At 37.2% G+C, this 20895-nt stretch overlaps 7 protein-coding genes and 1 pseudogene across 7 annotated transcripts in view; 4 read left to right on the forward strand and 4 right to left on the reverse strand.

The window, feature by feature from the left end:
- LOC104739419 (transcription factor TGA2.2-like) overlaps positions 1 to 2094 on the reverse strand; it is a 14060-nt gene extending 11966 nt beyond the window's left edge. The window contains exons 1-4 of the mRNA XM_010459766.2: positions 1946 to 2094; positions 1542 to 1734; positions 947 to 1041; positions 404 to 489 (exon numbers count right to left, since the gene is read on the reverse strand). Coding sequence (XP_010458068.1) covers positions 404 to 489; positions 947 to 1041; positions 1542 to 1648 — 288 coding nt within the window. The 5' untranslated portion in view covers positions 1649 to 1734; positions 1946 to 2094. The remainder of the gene's footprint in view (positions 1 to 403; positions 490 to 946; positions 1042 to 1541; positions 1735 to 1945) is intronic.
- On the forward strand, positions 5308 to 7091 carry LOC104739422 (rho GTPase-activating protein 5). The gene is made up of 4 exons (XM_010459768.2): positions 5308 to 5731; positions 5905 to 6145; positions 6231 to 6461; positions 6618 to 7091. The coding sequence occupies exons 1-4, from the start codon at positions 5607 to 5609 to the stop codon at positions 6969 to 6971; spliced, it is 951 nt and encodes a 316-aa protein (XP_010458070.1). The 5' UTR covers positions 5308 to 5606; the 3' UTR covers positions 6972 to 7091.
- On the reverse strand, positions 7058 to 10123 carry LOC104739421 (annotated as a pseudogene).
- Positions 10389 to 12223, forward strand: LOC104739423 (60S ribosomal protein L10a-1). The gene is made up of 5 exons (XM_010459769.2): positions 10389 to 10435; positions 10564 to 10602; positions 10979 to 11198; positions 11405 to 11570; positions 11776 to 12223. Exons 2-5 carry the CDS (start codon positions 10598 to 10600, stop codon positions 12033 to 12035), a joined length of 651 nt encoding a protein of 216 aa, XP_010458071.1. The 5' UTR covers positions 10389 to 10435; positions 10564 to 10597; the 3' UTR covers positions 12036 to 12223.
- Positions 12661 to 15575, forward strand: LOC104739424 (mRNA-decapping enzyme-like protein). Its single transcript, XM_010459771.2, has 8 exons — positions 12661 to 12985; positions 13078 to 13118; positions 13213 to 13262; positions 13542 to 13686; positions 13963 to 14019; positions 14434 to 14548; positions 14767 to 15231; positions 15300 to 15575. The coding sequence occupies exons 1-8, from the start codon at positions 12827 to 12829 to the stop codon at positions 15354 to 15356; spliced, it is 1089 nt and encodes a 362-aa protein (XP_010458073.1). The 5' UTR covers positions 12661 to 12826; the 3' UTR covers positions 15357 to 15575.
- LOC104739425 (photosystem I subunit O) lies at positions 15905 to 16722 on the reverse strand. The gene is made up of 3 exons (XM_010459772.2): positions 16556 to 16722; positions 16390 to 16462; positions 15905 to 16286 (listed from the first exon to the last, which is right to left on the reverse strand). The coding sequence occupies exons 1-3, from the start codon at positions 16632 to 16634 to the stop codon at positions 16016 to 16018; spliced, it is 423 nt and encodes a 140-aa protein (XP_010458074.1). The 5' UTR covers positions 16635 to 16722; the 3' UTR covers positions 15905 to 16015.
- LOC104739427 (recQ-mediated genome instability protein 2-like) lies at positions 16857 to 18098 on the forward strand. The gene is made up of 3 exons (XM_010459774.2): positions 16857 to 17104; positions 17179 to 17355; positions 17792 to 18098. The coding sequence occupies exons 1-3, from the start codon at positions 16985 to 16987 to the stop codon at positions 17903 to 17905; spliced, it is 411 nt and encodes a 136-aa protein (XP_010458076.1). The 5' UTR covers positions 16857 to 16984; the 3' UTR covers positions 17906 to 18098.
- LOC104739426 (RINT1-like protein MAG2L) lies at positions 18136 to 20887 on the reverse strand. The gene is made up of 4 exons (XM_010459773.2): positions 20550 to 20887; positions 20372 to 20461; positions 20199 to 20287; positions 18136 to 20101 (listed from the first exon to the last, which is right to left on the reverse strand). Exons 1-4 carry the CDS (start codon positions 20839 to 20841, stop codon positions 18158 to 18160), a joined length of 2415 nt encoding a protein of 804 aa, XP_010458075.1. The 5' UTR covers positions 20842 to 20887; the 3' UTR covers positions 18136 to 18157.

Genomic DNA, 20895 nt, shown 5'->3' on the forward strand with positions numbered 1-20895 from the left:
CCTGACTTTGAACTCTCCTGCTGCAATACATATTCAACATAATCATACTCAACGTATAACTAAATAAAAAGTCAGAAAAGGAATAATTATAATGTAACTAAGGAGGAATTGACCTTAGCGTATAATTTTTGACAAATGGGTGTATTATTAGTTTTATCTACTAGCTAATAATATAAAGTCAGGAGAAAGGAATGGAGTAATTAACTAGTCTTAAAAAATCGCTTTCAGTTTAGAGGGGAAAACAAGCAAATACTAGTATAGGATAGTAAGAGGAACAAGAAACATACTATGTTTTTATGCACAAATTATATAAGAGAATAAATGTTTTTTTATTTATAAATTAGAAAATGCCGAAAAAGGAGAAAAAAACAAGAGGAAAGGGTCAAAGAAGAAGAAAGGGTACAGTAGGAAGAGTTTGGTGAGTTCTGATTGGCCATGAAGGGAACATCTCCAGAGTCGTAGCTCCTCCGCCTCCTCCTCCTAATAAAGCTGCAATGCAGATTTACCCATCATTACATTTTAGTATCATAGAATGTAGTTAGTGATCATGGTTGATTGATATTAATCAGGTGGGTGCATTTGTTGCAATCTAGTATTCTAATTGGAATTAACTACATCATTTATCACGTGGAACTATATATATAGCATGACATACATTTCCTAATACTAGTATAATTTTGAATATTCGATATTGAGGAAGTTAGGGAGTTGGTAAAAAAGATTTTTATTAGAAGAGAAATAAATAAACAAGTCACGCCATCCAAGGCTCTCTTTTGCCTCCGTATCATCACCTAAACCTATCTAAAGACTTGTTCAGACTCTTCTCAGCTTTTTCACATTTTGTTTTTTTTTAGTTTCAGTTTTTGTTTTTTTCTATTAATTCTAAAACTTTATTGGAGTTTGTTAAGGAAAGCTCACGTCATGAAGATATGAGAGAGAGGCTTACGTGGCTTTGTTTCATCGTTCCGATACTTAACACCTTGCAGAACAATTGCTTCTTCTAGCTCTCCAAAATCGAAGCTGGACGATCCATTTTGGTTACTGTTTCATTTATTAAAATTATATAATTAGTACAAAAAGAATAATCATCATAAGTTGTAACTAAAATTAGAAAGTGAGAAAATGGAGAACAAGACGAACAATAAAATTAAGTAACCATACTTAGAGGGTCGCATTTGAGTTGAAGAAATATATATATATATATAAATAAAGACGTACGGTCGCATATAATACAAGTTTACACAAGAGCTAAAGCACTTATAAAACCTATAATTTCGGATGATCTACAACACATCTTTTAGTTTATGTTTTGCCTATAGATTTTCGTACGTTGACCATTTATTATCTCACGAACGAAGCCGTATAACATATATACTATCATATTAATTACTATTAAGGAAATGACAAATTGAGCATAAACAAAGAAAACCCATATAAAAATTTAGAGCTCAATATATATTAGAAATATATGAATAAAGAAGTTGAGCTTTATGTGAATATATATTTCTGTAAAGAAGAAAAGACTTGGGAAGATTTGTTACATGAATCCAGGAGGTGGATGATTGTTGTTGAGGCCCTGGATTAGTGAATAAGGAAGATGATGATTATGGTTATGGTTTGTGGCTTCGCTGATTCTATGGTTCGCCATCTCCTCCCAAAAAAACAAAAAGCTTCAATTGATGATATCTTCCTCTTTCTTGATCTTCTCTTCTGCTTGATTATATACTCTCTATTCTGTAAAACATCAAAGTCTTGAAAATATGAGAAAGACGAAAAGGTGATATATAGAAGCTTGAGTTAAGAAACAACAAGGGAGAGAGGGAGAGAGATATTGCAAATTCTTAGTTAATTCTTGATCAGATGATCAAATGATTGAGGATATTGAAAAGAAAAAGCTAGTTGTTGATGATGAACATGAAAGTAAGATATGTGTTTAATTTATTACCTTTGTGAAGTTTTTTTATTTGCTTTGGGTGTTTGAGAGAACAAAGAGGAGAGAGAGAGAGAGAAAGTAGAATGGAAACTTTCTCGTCAAAGGCTTTTTTATGGCTGAACAGAAAAACAAAGAGGGTCCAACCTTTTCTCTTTCCGGGATATATACACATATACAAAATATCAAATATGTGGGCGTGTTATATATAATAATGTTGTTAGATATAGAGAAATGATAAACAATAAAATTACTAGTAATTTGACTAATTGTATAGTATTATTATCACTTTATTTCCCTCTACTTGTATGCGAAGAAACCTTTGTGATTCATCGCTCTCTCCTTTTCACCACCTTTCTCTATCTATTTCCACAGTAAACACAATTTGCACTTGCTAACTTTCAAACTTTTTCTTTTTTAAAAAAATAAAAAATAATATTGCGTGGTATAAATAAGACGAAGATCTTGTCCTTCACAGACCTTGTCTCCAGGCTATGCTTTTGTGTTTCTATCTTTTTTTTTTTTTTTTTCGTTTTTGTATTCAGAATAATAGTATTGGGTTTGAAAGAGTTGTACAGAAAATTGAAAATTTAGTTGACTAACTTTATAGCTGTCAAAGGGTCAAGCTAGTAGTACTTGGCAATTGATCAGATGGACGATACGATATCTATATAGATAAACAGAAAATTCAGAGAAAGGGCTTTATCTTTGGTAAAAGGAAAACAAAAAAGAGCCTTTATCCAATATGTGAAAGATAATAATAAGAAGATTAGATATAAGATTAATTGGACCAAACAAGAGAGATTATTAAGAAAACTATATATCAAGGTAGAAATAGTGAAGGATGAGGAAAATTAAATGAATTATTTTGTATTTTAGTAAATAAAATAGAAAGAGAGAAAGATATATAGAGCAGAAAAAGAGGAGGAACCCACTAGAATCACTGACTCCTACTCCACAATCTCTCTCTATCTTTGTAACCGCCTGTTTGTGCTTATTGGTTCTTTCTCATCAAATCTCTTTTTGGGCTTATTCACGTACTCATTTAAAAAAAAAAAAAAAATCTATAGCTAGTATCATCTTTTATATATACTAGTATTCATATTCACGTAGATGCGTATCTATATAAATACTTGTTTGTATATGTGAAAAGAGAATGATAAAGTTTTCTAAAACCCACTTTATCATCCTATAGCTAGCAGCATGGATCATGAAGTTAATTTGTTTGAGTAGTTTATGTGTTGTTCTAAAACCAGATGAAACAAGATACATGAAAGTTCTCGAAATAAAATATAAAGAATCTTTGAATGGGCATGATAAATACATCCTACTTTATATATTTTGCCAAAGAATATGATATCTAATTGTGAAGTCTAGTAGACAATATATACTCTGGTTCTAATGATTAAATGAATACAACTCCTCCAGCTATAGATTATCTATGTTATTTTATTATTGATCAAATGATTTTGTTATTGGGGTAGAGTACACAATGAGCGATCAAATAATGCTTTTTAAAAACATAGTATGTTTGGTGATAATAAATATATTATGAAATACACGTAAAAAGAAATTAAAGACAATGTAATAATGTGGGATAAGGAATGTTTGTTGTGTTTATGTATATAGCAGAATCGAGTGAGTTTCTATTTTCTGAACCACAGCTCTTTTGTTAAATGACCTTTGGGATATATATAGAGCGGGGGGATAAGAGTAGTCTGGTTTAAATACGTCTACGTACATATATATCATTATACATTTATACATACATACATACATAAAATAACGGGATTTTTTTACTTGCATCTTCAGTCTATAATCTTCTAAATTTTGAAACCAGAGTATAAGAGATCAGTTTCTGAAATGTTCTTTATCCTTTATTTGAAAACATATAGCTCTATATATGGCTTTAAGTTTCAAATTTGAGATTTGGATGCAATAGAACTAGAACAACTTTCTCTAGTCGGTTAACCTACCATGCTTAAGCTGAATAATTAACTAATTTGCTTCTACCAGTTCAACCAAAATACTTTTAGAATAATGACAATTATGTAGACCAATAGGATAAAAACTAAACGGCCTTCTTGCATTAATCGTTAATAAAATGTCAATAATTATAAAACATCTCGATCAAAGTGTTATTTAATTTGATTAGTTTGGTATTATCCTAAAATTTTGTTGATGGGTCAACATCCCCTCCCTGTCACCACCTAAATCCTAATGCCACATTTCAGATTCCTTTCCTTTATTAGAAATTGCTATATGTCTCTTTTGATTCGTATAGCTGTTTTAGTCAATGACCTCTTGCAAATCTACATTTGCCATCCGCTTTATTCTTCAGTTTGTGTCATGATGAATCCCTTAAATTGAGAGTTTATTTTTAGCGGCTCTTTAAATGCTTTATTCGAAGAAGAAGTATAATTCATAGTTAAAGATTCTTTAAAATTCAATATCCTGTCTATCAAAGTTCAGCCCAATAGCATAATCACTGATTATGCATATTAGCGTTATTTGCGTACACATATGATAGTTGGGAAATATTACTTCCCGACAGTCAAATAATAGAAAAATCTGGGTTATTAAAAAGGTGAAAAGAAGCACTCTGATAAATCTAACGGGCTTAAAGATCATTAATATCTTGGTCCGAGGAGATAGACATACACATACTGATCTGACCTTAATGCCTATACTCATTTCGCACATTGCGTGGATGAGTATCTTCTAGTGGACACATATTTACCAAAAAGTTAGTGTTGGTCAGTTTTGGTCGTAGCATGACCTTATGTATGTAATCTAAGAGGCTGATTCTCCGAAACTATATTAAAAACTGCTAGACCTAGTTTTATCAGAAATCCATTTTGACTAAGGGTGACATTGTCAAATTTGCAAATTTCCCATTATTCGTTGACTTCCTGATATTGTAACAATTTAACATGTAAAGGGGCTACATCTTGTTAGTTTGCTTTAGGCCCATACATTTTTTTGGGCTATTCGATTGCAGCAGTCCTCTTTCTGAGAGGCGAGAGCTCATCATTACAATATGATACTTTTTTGTTGTAATTATGCAAATATCTTCCTTCACTCTAATTTAAAATAAATACAGATGCATCATACTAAAACACGAAAATATAGGAGACAGATGTTTATAGAAAAACGTAGGGAGAGTAAAACCCACTCTAATACTACATTTTTTTAAACGAGAGAGAGACCATTAGAAAAGACTTAGAAATCAAATAAACGAACGAAGTGAGTGATTCCCACGTTGCACCTTCCTCCTAACCCTTTTCTTCATCGTCACTTAATCTCTCTCTCTCTGTGCAACGTTCTTTGTAACGTGTAACTTGCCAACTTTTTATATCTCTTTATATATAAAATCTCTTTTATCAATTGAAGTTCGTTGCCGGCCATTACCATTCCCTAATTTAACCATTATCTCTCTCTTCCTTTTTGTTTTCTTAACCACATTGCCAAAATTTTGTAACCTTCTCTCCCGGAGGCGGCAAGACCGAGAAGGACTCTGTTTAGCGCGAGAGGAAGAGATATAGAGAGAGTGATAAAGCGCGGTAAGACCGAACTTTGGCGGTTCCGCGGCTCTACGTCGTCGGTAGGTCGAGTCGTCCTGGAGCTCGCCCGTTGTTTCTCGACGGCAGAGGTGGAAGAAAGCGACCAAAGAGCCATGGACATTGGCGGTCCAACCAATGTCCGTCACGTGGCTCACGTTACCTTTGACCGCTTCAATGGCTTCCTCGGTCTTCCCTCTGAGTTCGAGCCTGATGTCCCCAGAAAAGCTCCTAGTGCAAGGTTTGCCACTTCTTTCCTTTTTTTCATGTACTCTCATTGAACGGAATTGGCCTTTCTGGTTTGAGGAATTTTATTTGTTAGAACTTAGAATAATCTTTAACTCAGAGCCTAATTGATTTTTGAGTTGCAAGTTTGTGATTTAGGTTTCATATTCATGTTATTTGTGTTGGCAGTGCAACAGTGTTTGGGGTATCCACGGAGTCAATGCAGTTATCGTATGATTCGAGAGGGAACTGTGTTCCTGTGATACTGTTGCTATTACAGAGCAGGCTATATGATCAAGGAGGCTTACAGGTAGAAGGAATATTCAGAATCACAGGAGATAACAGCGAGGAAGAGTATGTAAGAGAGCAGCTTAATAAAGGGCTCATACCAGATGGCATCGATGTTCATTGTTTAGCCGGACTCATTAAGGTTCTTATTCTTAACCTTAATTGTGTATGTATTCAGGTGTTAATGGCATCTTAATTTGATGATGTATGTGTGTGTGTTTGTTCAGGCTTGGTTCAGAGAGCTGCCGAGAGGGGTACTTGATCCTCTGCCATCGGAGCAAGTGATGCAGTGTGAGTCAGAAGAGGACTTTGTCAAGGTTGTGAGACTCTTACCTCAAAATGAAGCTTCTCTTCTCAATTGGGCCATCAATCTCATGGCTGATGTTGTTCAGTTTGAGCATGTTAACAAGATGAATTCTCGTAACCTTGCTTTAGTCTTTGCACCCAACATGTCTCAGGTCAGTTTTTTTTTTTTATTTGGCACTCAACTAGCATTTGAATGCAACTTTGGTGGTTCCATTGTTGAGATATCTTGCAATGGTTTTTGCCATGGAGTTGAAGTAGTATTTTTACATCTTGTAAATGTGACGGCTCTGTTTTGGCTTTGTGTGTAGATGGCAGACCCTTTAACTGCATTGATGTATGCGGTACAAGTGATGAAGCTTCTCAAGAGCCTCACAGAGAAAACTGCCAGAGAAAGGGAAACCTCGTCTTCTGCGGTTGAGAGAAGAGGCAACAATGAAGTGGAAGTTAGCGACAAGGAAGAGGACAGTGAAGAAGAAGAAGAAGATGGTGTGCACATAATAAATAACGAGGAAGAAGCGACAGAGAGAATAAGAGAGGCTGCTGATGAACACAAGTCTGGAAGCATGAAGAGTGAGTTTCAGGGATCTAGTGCTTCGGATTCAAAGGATCATGATGGAGCTGTGCAGCCACCCATTCGCACGAACCCTATAGGAAGCAAGTGAAATCTGATGTTTCCTTTTAATAGCTGTTTTGTGTGTTTGGATGCTTTATTGTATTGCATATGTAACTTCTAAGTAATGTAGTTTGCTGTTGAATGTTGATATGATATGAGATTAACTCGATGGGATGAACACCAAAATTGTATCTGCCTTTCTATTTCTTGTAAGAAACATGAAAGAGTCAACAACTAATACCAAAAGATACTAATACAGAGATGGGTTGTGACGAAAAGAAGAGGATCCCCTTAGCTCTCGGGAGTTATTCCAGCTTGACAGAACGGTAGATGTGGCGAATAAACATCCAAGAAGCCAAGAAACTTATGGTTCCTAGAACCAAGAAGAGAGCGTAACATAACAGAGCAGTATATCCCAAGTAGAAGCTTAGCTGCAGAAACCCGGTCATGTCAGACCTGAGATAGAAAATTACTCCATACCCATACATGAAGATTGCTGTGAATCCTCCGCACAGTATTGATCTGCAAACAATTATCATAGAATCGTTTAACCATTGCAAGTTGGATAATGATTCTGAAAGGAAAGTATACTATGACAGGTTGAGTAAGATACTCAATGTAATGTGTATCTGTGATGGCTTCTCATGTACCTAGCTAAGTCTTAAATCAAAATCACATGTTTGGATGGAAAAGGACGCAGTAAAGTAAAAGAATACATACCTCCACCACCATTCATGATCTTCACCGGATAGCTGAATGTAAGTCAAGATAATACCGACACACAACGAATGTGAAAAGCATCATTCCAGGTGATGTATATATTTTGAATCCCCACAAGCTTGCATAGAGTTGGTGCCACTCGAGAACTACCGCACTGAAAGGTACAAAGCCTCCAAGAGACACCTGGTACAGCTTCCTACGATACCAATTTTGAAGTGGAATTTCTCGGGGGTTTCTTTTAACAGCAGTTGGAGGTTGAAACTCTAATAATCCGAAACGATTACCTAAAACTCCTCCCAACGTGAGAAATGGGATATTCAAAAAAGTGTAAATGAGTATGATGATGACTATTGTGCCAAACGGGAGTGCAGCTGTTGCCCCATACGTAATTGCCACAGTGTTGAGAACCGAAACTACTATGAAGAAAGGAACTGGGTATAGAATCCCAGCAAGACGAGCCCTCCTTTTCTGAAAATAACAATAATGCTCTACTGTTTAAGGTTATACGAACCATGAACTTTTCTAAAACAGCAAAAGTAGAAGGCATCTGAAAAGTCAATCACCTGTTTGTTTCCCTCGAAGTGGTTATGGAAAGAAGCAGATGTGTAACCAGCCACTATTGATGTTAGAGTGTAAATGATGACGAGAGAAGTCAACAGCATTCCACGACTGTATGGGTATAGAAAACCGGTGAAGGCCAATGCAAATAGAGCTATGCTCCTGAAAATGAAAAACAAGTCAGAGACATGAAACAACATTAACACACCATTCATCTTGATTCAGGACGTAAGTATTCCTGAATAAATGGAAACGTAATGTATCATCATGTAAGATTGACTTGAACAAGTTGTCAATAACTAAGCAAGTATATAATATGTATCTCGAATGCACTAACAAATGCCATTACAAAACTACTTTAATCCAGTCAAAGTTTGCTACTAAAATTACTTTATGTATTACTATCTTAAGGCGTACAAATGGAAAAGGATAAACTATAAAACATCAAAAACAGAATGACAGTAATGGAATTCTTGATAGCAGAAGCTTACAAGATTAGCAACTGAGTACCAGTTCCCAAGAACGCACAGAGTAAGGAGATATTCCGAGGACATCTAAATACATCACTATGTACGAGTTTCCAACCCACTTCCTTTTTTTCTTCTTCATCTCCAATCGAGCAACTGAAATTCATAAAAGAGAAATATCTCAAAAAGATAAATTTTTATCATCACATATGCTAAACTACACAAAACAAGAATAGTCTCCTAAGAAAATCTTGTCACCTTCTTAGTTCATTTCTGAGATGACGCACGAAGAGCAAAAAAAGAAGTCCAACTAACAAAACAACAACAGTTATGGAGTTAAGAAATGAGAATAAGTGAATCTTCTGGCTGATAGGATGTAGCGACGCCTGGGAGTACTTATTCATTCTTGTCGCAGACCTTTCTGAAGTCAAATTCCAAGAAACCGAGTATGTAAACTGAACATCAATCTCAGTGTTCTCCGATATATCAACCATATAACTCGGATCACTAAAACTGTTGATTTCAACAACTTCGTCTGCATTATACAGAACATTAAACTTCAAGTGATTGAATAAATAGTACTTAGTAAGCTTCTCCTTTTGACCAAGATAATCTCCCTCCGATTTTCCAACAAATCCCCACAAGGGGAGATCGTCGTAGTACATTTGAAAGTAGTAATCTTGAGCAATAGCATCTCTGAACATGGCAACATCACTAGATTTTAGTCTCTTGCGGCACAGTGTAACATGAGTTTTGTCCTCCCCAAATTTCAGCTGATATCGTGAACTCATTAACCGGTCACCATTAAGAACTTCCCCAAGAGTTTCCTGTTTCTCAATCACAGGCTCTACAAAAATATAAAACAATCCTGAATCAAGCACTAGAACTTGGGACAACATACACATTTCAAACTATACATATAGGGATTTTCATATATCAGAAAACCTGATCATTGAGTTTGTCTTGAGAAACCTAACCTGGACGGCAGAACGGCAAATCATAATACTGATAGGTCTCACAGCAAACAAAAATAAAATAAAAAACAATCTTTAAAGTGGGTCTAAGAAAATGAGATACCTTTGAGTTCCCCTTTTAACAAAACATTATCTTTATCAAAGATCTCTTCCTCTCAGATTACTAAACCCGTCAACCATAAGCTAATAAAAGCAAAATGCAGAAAGAGTTACCCAAAGAAAAGATATGAGAATAACCTTGGATTGTGAAGAGGACCGACTTTGTTGACGAACAAAGGGACATGATCGCCGGCATTGTAACGGGTCGAAGAGCTTGATCCGATCCAAAAAGTCAATGCGAGTAGTACACTAAGCAGAGATTGCGCCATGTATTGATTGGTCACTCTGCTGCTGTTTTTCCAAAAGAAACAAATTTAAATTTGTGCAAGAGGAAGAGGAGGAGCTCTAGAAAAAGCCATCTTCTTCAATCTATCTCACCTCAATCACTGACAATCAGTTCAAGAAGACAAGAAGAAGGAAGAAAAAAACATACATCGAGACGACGTCGTAGAAGCTCAAAGTCAAACCTGAGTGGCTTTGACTAGACCATCATCAGCAAAGTTCCAAAGACACGGTAACCAACTGAAGTGAGTTTTGGGTCTGACGTTTTCAATTTGGGCTTTTTATGTTATGATGGTTGCAACTAAAGGCCCAAATTGATTTAGGTTTAATTTTAGTTTTATCACTACTATTCAACTATAAAGTCTTCGCCTTTCGACCAAATTTAGGGTTTCTTCTGTCTCTTCTTCACTCAGGTTTGTGCCTCAAACGACTGCTGCACTTCTAGCTTCATTCTTGTTTCTCGAGCTTCTCTTCTACAGATTTTAATTCGTGTTTTTTTTTTTCTCTTTTTTTTTTCAATTCTTTTTTGTTTTGTTTTCAGGATCAGATCCTAGCTAAATTGAGACGAGCTCAAAATGAGGTACATGATGACGCATCTCTTACATTCACAATTCTCGGGTTTTAAATCGTTTTCTCTCTCGTATGCGATATGGTTTTAGCTCTTGTTTTCCAATCAAATTGATCTAATGCTAAGACGTCTCTGTATTTATCAATCGTTACGATTAATTGATAGGGTTAATATGTGAATTGCTCAGTGATTACACCAAGTTAATTTGCCTTAATGGTAATTTAATCTGGATAGCTGAATCTGTTATCTTCATAGATTGTTTACTTGGTTTAGTAAGATAAGATGATTCTGTGTAGGACTGTTTATATAAGGGGGGTTTGTTCATTGATGAATTAGTTACTGGTCGTGTATTTCTGTTTGTTTACTACTGTTTTGTGGGAAAATGCAGTAAGCTTCAGAGTGAGGCCGTAAGAGAAGCCATCACTATTATCACAGGGAAGTCCGGTGAAAAGAAACGTAACTTTGTGGAGACTGTTGAGCTCCAGATTGGTCTTAAGAACTATGACCCACAAAAGGACAAGCGTTTCAGTGGATCTGTTAAGTTACCACACATTCCCCGTCCTAAAATGAAGATCTGCATGCTTGGAGATGCCCAGCATGTCGAGGAGGTGACTTATCTAATTCTTTCGTCTTGATAATATGATATACAAAAATTATCTTTTTGGAAAGGAGTCGTTTTTATGCTCTGTTTCTTGTTATAATGGTATTTCTGATCATTTCACTTGGCGGCTCTAATAGTTTGGTAATCTTTGGTCTTTTGTTTTTTTATGCTGTGTTCCTTGCAAAATGAAATCTTTTTTGTATGCTTTCGCAGGCTGAGAAATTGGGGCTGGAGAATATGGATGTTGAGTCTCTTAAAAAGCTTAACAAGAACAAGAAGCTCGTCAAGAAGCTTGCGAAGAAATACCATGCTTTCTTGGCCTCTGAGTCTGTCATTAAGCAGATTCCTCGTCTTCTTGGTCCTGGTCTCAACAAAGCAGGCAAGTTCTGGTTACAGCTAGTATTCCATTTTCTTCCTTGCACAGTTTTTATCCCTTTTCTTCTGTCAGTGTGTTCTATGCATTTCTCTTTTCTGGTTTTCTTGTTTGAATGATCTCATTATCTGTCAACTGATTTTACATATAATGCTAATTGATGATTCTTAAGTAACACTCCTGTGGTATATATATATATATTATTATACAGGAAAGTTCCCAACTCTGGTGAGCCACCAGGAATCCTTGGAGTCAAAGGTGAATGAAACCAAGGCAACAGTGAAGTTTCAGCTGAAGAAGGTTCTGTGTATGGGAGTCGCAGTTGGTAACCTTTCAATGGAAGAGAAGCAGATCTTTCAGAATGTTCAGATGAGTGTCAACTTCCTCGTCTCCCTCTTGAAGAAAAACTGGCAAAATGTCAGGTGTTTGTACCTCAAGAGCACAATGGGACCACCACAAAGAATCTTCTAAGCTCTCTCACCTGCTTGAATGGTGACACTTCTTAGTTCTTTACCCTTATGTTTCTTTTTCCAGACATGTGTGAAACAGTGTAAGGGTTGTGTTACTCTCCTTTAGCATCTTTGGTTTGGATGATTAAAAGAACTGCAGTGATTTTGGCTTATGGATTTTGTAGCTTATATTATCTTGAGTTAGATGTCTTTATTTTGAAAGAAAGAAAACAACACGTAAATGATGTAACGAAAACAAATTATCTCAACTATATGTGTCACATAGTCCCTTACAAGGGTGAAGGGCCTATAATATATATGTTCAAAACTTCAGACCCTTTTTAATTTGGATTTAGACGGTTTTGAATGATAGAAAAGATCAAACCAACATATTATGCTCTAATTAAAAACAATTTTTTCTAGTTTAGTCTCAACTAATATCGACCACGATCATTGATTCATGTCTAAGCAAACTCGATTAAAAATAAAAATAAGTTTTTTTATTGTTCGATTTTTTATGAGATTTTTGATTATATTCGTATATATTTTTATATTTATGACAAAAATTTATAAAAAAAACTTAACCAAAGATAAAAGGGACCATTTTCTTTTATTATTATTTTTTTTTTTTGGCCAAAGCAAGAAGACAACAAAATAGAGAAGTGCGTTCCAAAAGTTGGCGTTTTCGTCTACCACCTCAAATCGCAGCTTTACGTGTAAATTAGAAATCTAGGGCTCTTCCGATAAGGCCTAAAATCGAATCGAGATACCCTCGAATCTAATCTTCGATTTTTCTTTTTTTTTGACAAAAAGATGTCTCAGAACGGGAAGCTGATCCCAAATCTGGACCAGAACAGTACGAGGCTCCTCAATCTCACAGTTCTCCAGCGAATCGATCCATACATCGAGGAAATCCTCATCACAGCCGCTCATGTCACTTTCTATGAATTCAACATTGATCTCAGTCAATGGGTAAGTTTTCAAATCAATCCTCGTTTCACCATAATTTGATTCTGTTTTTGCTCTGCTACCTACCGATCTGTCTTCTTTTTCTTCTCAATCAGAGTCGTAAGGATGTTGAAGGATCTTTGTTTGTTGTCAAAAGGTCAGTACTTTCGATCTTTTAGTTATTGTTGTGTGATGTAATCTGTGTTAACTTCTTTAAATCTGATGATGGATCCTTTTTTGGTTTCTATTAGGAGCACACAACCTCGATTTCAGTTTATTGTGATGAATCGTCGGAATACAGGTCAGTATCAATCTTCCCAGTTCTCATCAGATTTCCAGTGATTTGGTTATATTAAGTTACTCATGATGTAATAACAAAAAGTAGTGGATCTGTAGCAATGACCTTTGGATCGTTAGGAGAGAGAATTCAGGTTTTAGCTCATCTTAAACTTAGGGACAAGGGTGGAGCAGTTTTATCTCCTCAGTCCTCAGTAAATCATGTTAATATAGATTTAGAAATTCATTGCGAGTTCTTACTTTAGGATTTTAGATTAATGTGTTGTTGAATTCCTCTGCGCAGATAATCTGGTGGAGAATCTCCTGGGAGATTTTGAGTATGAAGTCCAAGGTCCTTATTTACTTTACCGTAATGCATCTCAAGAAGTTAATGGCATTTGGTTTTACAATAAACGTGAATGCGAGGAGGTAGCAACTCTTTTCAGCAGGTAAATTTTAAGTTACTGCATATCAGGTAGTGACTGTTTTTGTGATTGGGACAATCATGAGAGTAAAACTAGATCCTTATACACTCGTAGGTTTCAATTGTTGGTTTATGAATGATATCAATATCGTCTTTTATCGGCCTATTATCAGACATTGTTGGACAAACATAGTGCTTTCGTGAAGACCTTCCTTGTAGATTTTTTTTTTTGTTTTTTTTTACTGTTTTGATGACTTGAGTACTTGTTGTATCTCTGCCTAATGGTTCCTTGGCATGACAGAATACTGAGTGCATATTCCAAGGTTAACCAGAAGCCGAAGACCCCATCTTCAAAAAGGTATGAGTTTCATGTTTATAATTAGACATTACACCATTAGTTGTTTCTGGGATTTTTCTTCTTTGAGGAGTAAACTTGATAAACGTGAGTTAATTTTTTCTACTTCAGTGAGTTTNATTCTTGTTGGACAAACATAGTGCTTTCGTGAAGACCTTCCTTGTAGATTTTTTTTTTTGTTTTTTTTTACTGTTTTGATGACTTGAGTACTTGTTGTATCTCTGCCTAATGGTTCCTTGGCATGACAGAATACTGAGTGCATATTCCAAGGTTAACCAGAAGCCGAAGACCCCATCTTCAAAAAGGTATGAGTTTTATGTTTATAATTAGACATTACACCATTAGTTTTTTCTTGAATTTTTCTTCTTTGAGGAGTAAACTTGATAAACGTGAGTTAATTTTTTCTACTTTCTTCAGTGAGTTTGAGGAATTGGAAGCTGTGCCTACGATGGCAGTTATGGATGGCCCTCTTGAACCGTCTTCAACTGCTAGGGATGCCCCTGATGATCCTGCTTTCGTCAACTTCTTTAGCGTAAGTCTCTAAAGCTTCTGTTACACACTCACACTATCGTCGACATCATGACAGCATCATATACGACTAATGGCAAGAGTGCTTTCTGTTTGCTATATATTCTTGAACTATATTCAGCGTAGTATATGGTCCAACTTAGATTCTAATCTGTTGATTTTCTTACTTCCACTCAGAATGTAAAACTGAATTTATCAAGAATGTTGTTGCCTTGACTACAGTCAGGAATGGCTCTTGGGAACGCTGCGAGTGGGTCAGCAAGTGGAGCACCTTACCAATCATCACCGATTCCTCACCAACCCACCATTTCTCCTCCTGTAGCGCCAGCAGCACCTTCTCAGATAAAATCACCACCGCCTCTACCATCCTCCTCTCCTTTGATGCCTCTGTTTGACAACAACCCTGATCTTAACAGCAGCAACTCCAGCGTTACCGATTTAGTGACGCCAGCCTCTTTCTTTGGGCCCCCGCGAATGATGGCACAACCGCACCTCATTCCTGGTTCATCTATGCCCACTGCTCCTCCTCTCAACCCTAATAATGCAACTCACCAGCAGCGGTCATATGGTACTCCGGTGCTCCAGCCTTTCCCACCACCAACTCCACCACTATCACTCGCTCCTGCACCCACTGGCCCGGTTATCACCAGAGACACAGTGAAAGAAGCTCTTTTATCCCTGTTTCAGGTTTGTCTTTTTTACCAAATCAGTTTACTTGATCTGCTGCCAAAACCTAACGAGTTGCTTTTCGACAGAATAATGAATTCATCGATATGGTGACCCGAGCTTTACAAAATGCACATCAGTCATGAAACTGCGCTGCATCAGCATCTACGCGTGGGACAGTGGCGGTTTGATTTAGAATGTGTAGTTAAAATGTAGTTTTGTTCCCTCTGATACTTCTGAACAAGTGTTGTTGGAACCTCCAAAACGGAACTTCACAAGATACTGCACTGCTCCCTTGTTTTTTTAACTCATGGACCTACTTTTTCATTTTTTTTTACTTTGAAGTGTCAAACCTTTCCTCTTAATCTTTTAGTGTAGATACACATATAATCAAAACTTTAGAAGGTTTACACATCTTCCTGCGTATTATGCATATGGAGTTTGATGGAGCTAAAAATTTTATATCATAAAACAGAGAGAAAGGAAAGAGATTAAAACCTTTCATTAGGAATGTAAACACATGTTTACTATATGCTTCTGAGAGTCGAGAAACATAAAAACATGAAAAGAGTTATCCAATCATCTCCAAGCGTCGGTCAAGAAACACTTTTTTTTTATAACATTTTCTACTTTACTCTTAAAATTAATATCATTAAGAAAAACACACGGGTAATATTGAAAGAAAAATCGGAGAGATAGCAAAGAAAGCGTCGCTTTGATTAATAGTAATAATAATATTACACATAACCACCAAGAGAAAGGACATATAGTACAAGATGGGAAGAGTAAATGATTGATTAAATGCTTAGAAGTAGTTATCGGTCCTGCCCTTGAATCCAATTTGTCCGAAAGTGAGGCAGAGGAAGAGGCCTAAGTGCCAGGTAACCAACCACAACCAGAACTGTGAAGTGAGAGCAGGAGGAGTTGGGAAGTGAGCGAGCTCAGTTCCGATGCTGTCGAAGAAGAGACCAGTCAGGCTCTTCCCGTTTATCGCCGGGATACTCGACGGAGCTAGCCATCCGATCAGCCCAAATCCCACCACGTTCAAATCTCTCCTCAACCAGTTCCTCTCAAAGCTATTTTCATTTTTTGACACAAACAATCTAGTTTTAAAAAAAAAAACTTCAAAAGGATCTTATTGGTACGTAAAGAAAACAGAACATAGAATGAGTAACATACCAAGTGACTCTTCCTCCGGATGCACCGGCAAGTCTCAGAGGGTTCTTGGCGCTCAATGTTGGTTTCAGAAAGGCTAATGGAGTAAAGATCATGAGAAACTACAATTAATATCATATAAAATATGTATACGTTTGATTCATATTATCCAAAAAGACAGAGAGATTACATGAAGAGAAGGGTTTGGTGGTGATGGATGATCCTCCGAGGCCTATGACCGTCGATGGGGTTGCAAATGTTGCTGCCATTTTTCGACTTTGTTTCTGCGCTTGATCTTTCTCCCAAACCGATGTAAGTAAACACACAAGAAATAGATTTGAGTTTTGTGGACAGAGGCAGAGATTTCTAGGATGTGTTATCAATCAATAGCTTTGTGACACGTCACTATTTTCTTAGATATTGTGGGTCTACCTTCTCTTTCTTGGATAAGATTTATTTTTAGTTTCTTTTTTTCCAATCCGTACCAAAATTAGAGAACTGTACCAAATACCAATTGTTCGGTTCGGTATGGTCCGCGAATTGGAATCGTGGTTAGGACTCAGGAGGCAACAATAACATTAGTGTAATTTGATCAGCCGAGTCGGGTCGGCGGGTAAAAATGGACTACAGCTTAGCGGCGGTGAAGATGCTTTGCTCCCAGCTCCGGGACGCTAAACCGACGTCTTCTCAGAACGCCACCGCCCTAGGCGGTGTACTTTTTCAACGTGCTTGGTTTCAGGTTCCGATCTCTCTTTTCATTCTCTCGATTTCATTAATTCCTGTACCGATGACATTTCCATTGTTGCGTTGCAGGGCGTTTTGGTCTCCGTATCCGGCGGTGGAGATGACCGTATGATCCTTGATGATGGAACCGGACTCGTCGAGCTCGGCCTATCGAGCGAATTCGCCCTCCGTCAATGGAAATCAGGAATGTACGTGATGGTTGTTGGTGTATACCATATCCGTACTGGGGAGATACCTCTACTTAAGGTTACAGTTCTTTTTTACTCTTTCATCCTCATATGCACATTTGATCATTCCATTGTGGTTCTAGTTTAGCTATAGTTTGCAGAGAAGTCAATTTGGTGGTTTATACTAATTGGCAAAGACGAGAGTTAAGTGAGCATTTTAGATGTTATGATCACAAGATTAGGTTGAGTGGCTGACACAAGCTTAGGGGACTTAAACCACCAGGAAACTTGAGTTTGAATGTGTTAGTAACAAATTTGTGGTGAGATATCTATCTAGATTGAAGCTAGACGTGGCTTGAAGATTCATATAATCAGTAGTAACTAGGATTCATCTTCTCTTGTGATGTTAGAGTGAGAGTATCTCCAGAATCAACAACCGTCACTTGTCCTGCATTTATATGGTATGCTTTGATTGTTACTAACTCATTTACATTGCTCTTTCTACCTGGAACCAGGTTCATAAGATGGTTGAGCTGTCTGGAAGCCCAGATCGTGAAGCCATGTGGTATTTAGAAGTTATGGACGCATACAGACTGTTCTATGAGCCCTTGATCCAAGAGTTCTCTTGATTACACTTAAACTTTTCATTCTCTAGAAACATCAAGTACATGATTATCTCTTCTCATTCTTTTAGTTTTATCCATTTTTGCTGTAGTTAATCTTTAAATCATGGATATGTAACTTTGACAGAATCAAAAGCATGGTTGTATTATTTTGTAACACTGTTGCTGTTTTTCGTTATATCCAAATTCTGTTGCAATTCTCATATTCTTGACCATGTACTGAATCACCGATGCACTTTACAAAATGCCATTCCATGACTAGTAACAACTACAAAATTGTTCTACAAGTTGAGCAGACAAGTTAGAAATACCAAACAACCTTAAACAATTGTTTCCACCATTTCGACTTAGAGCTCCTCTCAATCGTACCTTCTCTTCCTCGTGCATCCTCAGCAGCCTAAGAATCTCTCGCACCCGAGGGAAAAATGCACCAGGACGTACACAATAAGGTTGAAGCACTGTAAGAAGTGTCTCTGCGTCAACCTCAAACCTATTAAACCTTTTTCTCCGTAAGACAGGTTCTCCTGAGCAAAATTTACTATATACATAATGGTCAAGCCCTTCCGCGAGATTCCTCCACAAGTCCAAGAAGTCTTTCGGGTTCATGTTTAGCTGAAGAACACATAGATGCCTTCTTAAATTGTCCAATGCTTCTGCAACACCCTGAGACACTGTTAAATTGCTGGAACCAGTAATGACGTTATCTTCCCATAAAACCGTATTGATATTGAAGTCGTCACTGCAAAGACTGTCGAATTGGTGGAGAAAAACTGTTATAATTTCCATAAGCCAATTGGTTTCCAACTCAACAAGGCCTTTCAGTTCTTCCCCAAAAAAGCAGCCTTGGCAGGAAGCTTCAGGTTTTCTATCAACTTTGGCACTGCTTTCCGCAGCCCACATCTCCACAAAAACCAAATCATCACTCCATTCTCGTAGTTTTGATTCAAGATACCGAGCGGCATTAATCGGGCCACAGGCTTGTATCAGTGTATCCTCAAACAAGCTAAAGTAGGAGAGATCAATCTTCTTGAACTCCAGTAACATAAATTTGAATATACACCAGAGAAATTTGGTGGCAGTAGCTCTTATAAATTGGATCCTTGGCAGAATGGCTGGTAGAGATAGACCATGGTCTATCAACCTCCAAGTCCTATTAAGAAAAGAGTCTGCTACAATTGGCGCTTTATAATCCTCTCTAGTGGATAGAACATACTTTGCAGACCGTGAGGTAGATTCATTACCAAGTCTAGTTCTTTCACTATCAACTAACCAAGCTCTCTCATTCTTGATATCCTCTTTAGTTTTTCTATAAGCATCCTTTAGTTCAATCTTCCCCCAGGTCTTGAGCCACTCGGGTTTCTTACAAAATAGTCCCATTACTGATATATCTTGAGAAAACGCTGTCGAAGAGCCTTCATAAGAAAGACAAGTATCTGAATTCACAAATGACTGCATTCGTTTATCAAATGTAACCATCTGATCGACAAGGTGGAACCACGATGATATAGCTTCAGATTTCATGTGCTTCTCCTTGAACGTATCTATAAGCTTAGGAAAAACCTTTTTCTCTAAGAAGCCAGATAGCATCTGGACCATCGCTGAAACCCAAGCTTCTTTAGCACTACAGCTTACTAACTTTGCTCTGTCAATCAAAGGCTGTAAGAAATCATCCACCCCATCAGCAAAGTCTCTTGTAACTTTGTAGACAAGTTCAAAGATAAACTCAGGTTGTTCAGCCCATTGCATGAAATGATACTCCATCCGAGATGCAACCGGTTTCACCAGTTCATCAGTAGCCCAAAGTCCAACATTACTATTGTCTTTGGGCGTATGAAGCTTCTTCCTTTTTTCCTTCTTGGTATTAAGTTTCTGTAAACCACAGAGGAGTAGAAAGCTTTGGGAATAAGACTCCTTTTGATCTCCTTGCATCAAGAGGAGAGGATTCGGGATCGTAGCAACCTCTCCATGCTCGACTTTAAATGTTGCCAGTTTCGGTGGCCAGCCAAGAGATGAGAGAAAAGCTCGATGCTCTGCGATAACCTGAGGGCGTATAACTGACAAACTTTTATCTGCTCTACTATCAACAGAATCTACAAGGTGGCGCCACTGCGAGTGATGCCTTGTAACATCACCAAGCATTAGTTCAATCTCATTCATGGTCTTAATAGCATGACTGAACCTCTTATGCTTGACTGCAAGATCCTGCATTTAAAAAGATAAAAAAAGTTTAAATCTTTCATATTTAGCAAACCACAACTCCATATAGTACTCAACTTGTGTGGATCAAAAAAAGCTTTACTTGAAGCGTACTTCCTTTGTGGCTTCTTATAGGATGAAACACTGAATCTTCAAGATCCCCAACCAGACTTTCCAACTTTAAGGCAGTCACTGAAAAAAAAAATCGAATATTTCCTATATTATGTTAGCTCTTAATGATGATGCTCACGAGTCAGTAAATCAAGCCAAACTCACCGAAATATTTACGCTGATTCTGTATTCGACATAGCTCCTCTACGAGTTGCTGTAACTCCCAATTCGTTTGCTTTCCAACAGAATCCGTAGCTACAAACTAGGAGACAATCAGAAAACTTAACTATCTCTTAATCACCAAAATAAAACAAAGAGGGTTTGGTTTGGTATAGTAACTTACGGAGACAGAGGAGGCTCTCGAGGTTAAATCTCAAATCTTCGAGTGAAACTTTAGCGGAAAGCGAGGTTGAGATCCAGGAAACGGCGTGTTTGGTGAGATCCGTACGGAGGTGGAGGAGTCGGTCGTTTAGATCAGAACAGTCGTGGTTTAAATTTGACGTTAGACTTGAAGAGCGGAGGAGCAGATCTCGAAGGTCCTCGAAGTTACCGTCAAGAAAGCCTAGTGCGAGACTGGGAAGGTCTGTCGGGTTTGGCAAGACGAACGACAGTGGAAGTGGATGTTGTTGTTCCATCGGAAGAAGCTTTTGCCGGGAAACGGTTGTGTTCTTTTTTTTTTTTTTTTTTTT

The sequence above is a fragment of the Camelina sativa genome, chromosome 14 (genome assembly GCF_000633955.1).
Source record: "Camelina sativa cultivar DH55 chromosome 14, Cs, whole genome shotgun sequence".
In the NCBI taxonomy this organism is placed as follows: Eukaryota; Viridiplantae; Streptophyta; class Magnoliopsida; order Brassicales; family Brassicaceae; genus Camelina; species Camelina sativa.

Excerpts from the sequence above, each read along its gene's own strand:
- LOC104739422 (XM_010459768.2), top strand. The coding sequence starts at position 5,607 with ATGGACATTGGCGGTCCAACCAATGTCCGTCACGTGGCTCACGTTACC. Across the intron at positions 5,732-5,904 it reads AGAAAAGCTCCTAGTGCAAG|TGCAACAGTGTTTGGGGTAT; the intron begins GTTTGCCACTTC and ends TTGTGTTGGCAG. Across the intron at positions 6,146-6,230 it reads GTTTAGCCGGACTCATTAAG|GCTTGGTTCAGAGAGCTGCC; the intron begins GTTCTTATTCTT and ends GTGTTTGTTCAG.
- LOC104739423 (XM_010459769.2), top strand. Across the intron at positions 11,199-11,404 it reads ATGCCCAGCATGTCGAGGAG|GCTGAGAAATTGGGGCTGGA; the intron begins GTGACTTATCTA and ends ATGCTTTCGCAG. Across the intron at positions 11,571-11,775 it reads TCCTGGTCTCAACAAAGCAG|GAAAGTTCCCAACTCTGGTG; the intron begins GCAAGTTCTGGT and ends ATTATTATACAG.
- LOC104739424 (XM_010459771.2), top strand. The coding sequence starts at position 12,827 with ATGTCTCAGAACGGGAAGCTGATCCCAAATCTGGACCAGAACAGTACG. Across the intron at positions 14,549-14,766 it reads CTTTCGTCAACTTCTTTAGC|TCAGGAATGGCTCTTGGGAA; the intron begins GTAAGTCTCTAA and ends CCTTGACTACAG. Across the intron at positions 15,232-15,299 it reads CTCTTTTATCCCTGTTTCAG|AATAATGAATTCATCGATAT; the intron begins GTTTGTCTTTTT and ends GCTTTTCGACAG.
- LOC104739425 (XM_010459772.2), bottom strand. The coding sequence starts at position 16,634 with ATGGCAGCAACATTTGCAACCCCATCGACGGTCATAGGCCTCGGAGGA. Across the intron at positions 16,463-16,555 it reads CACCAAACCCTTCTCTTCAT|CCTTTCTGAAACCAACATTG; the intron begins GTAATCTCTCTG and ends TTACTCCATTAG. Across the intron at positions 16,287-16,389 it reads TCCGGAGGAAGAGTCACTTG|CTTTGAGAGGAACTGGTTGA; the intron begins GTATGTTACTCA and ends AAATGAAAATAG.
- LOC104739427 (XM_010459774.2), top strand. The coding sequence starts at position 16,985 with ATGGACTACAGCTTAGCGGCGGTGAAGATGCTTTGCTCCCAGCTCCGG. Across the intron at positions 17,105-17,178 it reads TTCAACGTGCTTGGTTTCAG|GGCGTTTTGGTCTCCGTATC; the intron begins GTTCCGATCTCT and ends GTTGCGTTGCAG. Across the intron at positions 17,356-17,791 it reads GGGAGATACCTCTACTTAAG|GTTCATAAGATGGTTGAGCT; the intron begins GTTACAGTTCTT and ends ACCTGGAACCAG.
- LOC104739426 (XM_010459773.2), bottom strand. The coding sequence starts at position 20,841 with ATGGAACAACAACATCCACTTCCACTGTCGTTCGTCTTGCCAAACCCG. Across the intron at positions 20,462-20,549 it reads CGAGAGCCTCCTCTGTCTCC|CTACGGATTCTGTTGGAAAG; the intron begins GTAAGTTACTAT and ends CCTAGTTTGTAG. Across the intron at positions 20,288-20,371 it reads GAATCAGCGTAAATATTTCG|TGACTGCCTTAAAGTTGGAA; the intron begins GTGAGTTTGGCT and ends TTTTTTTTTCAG.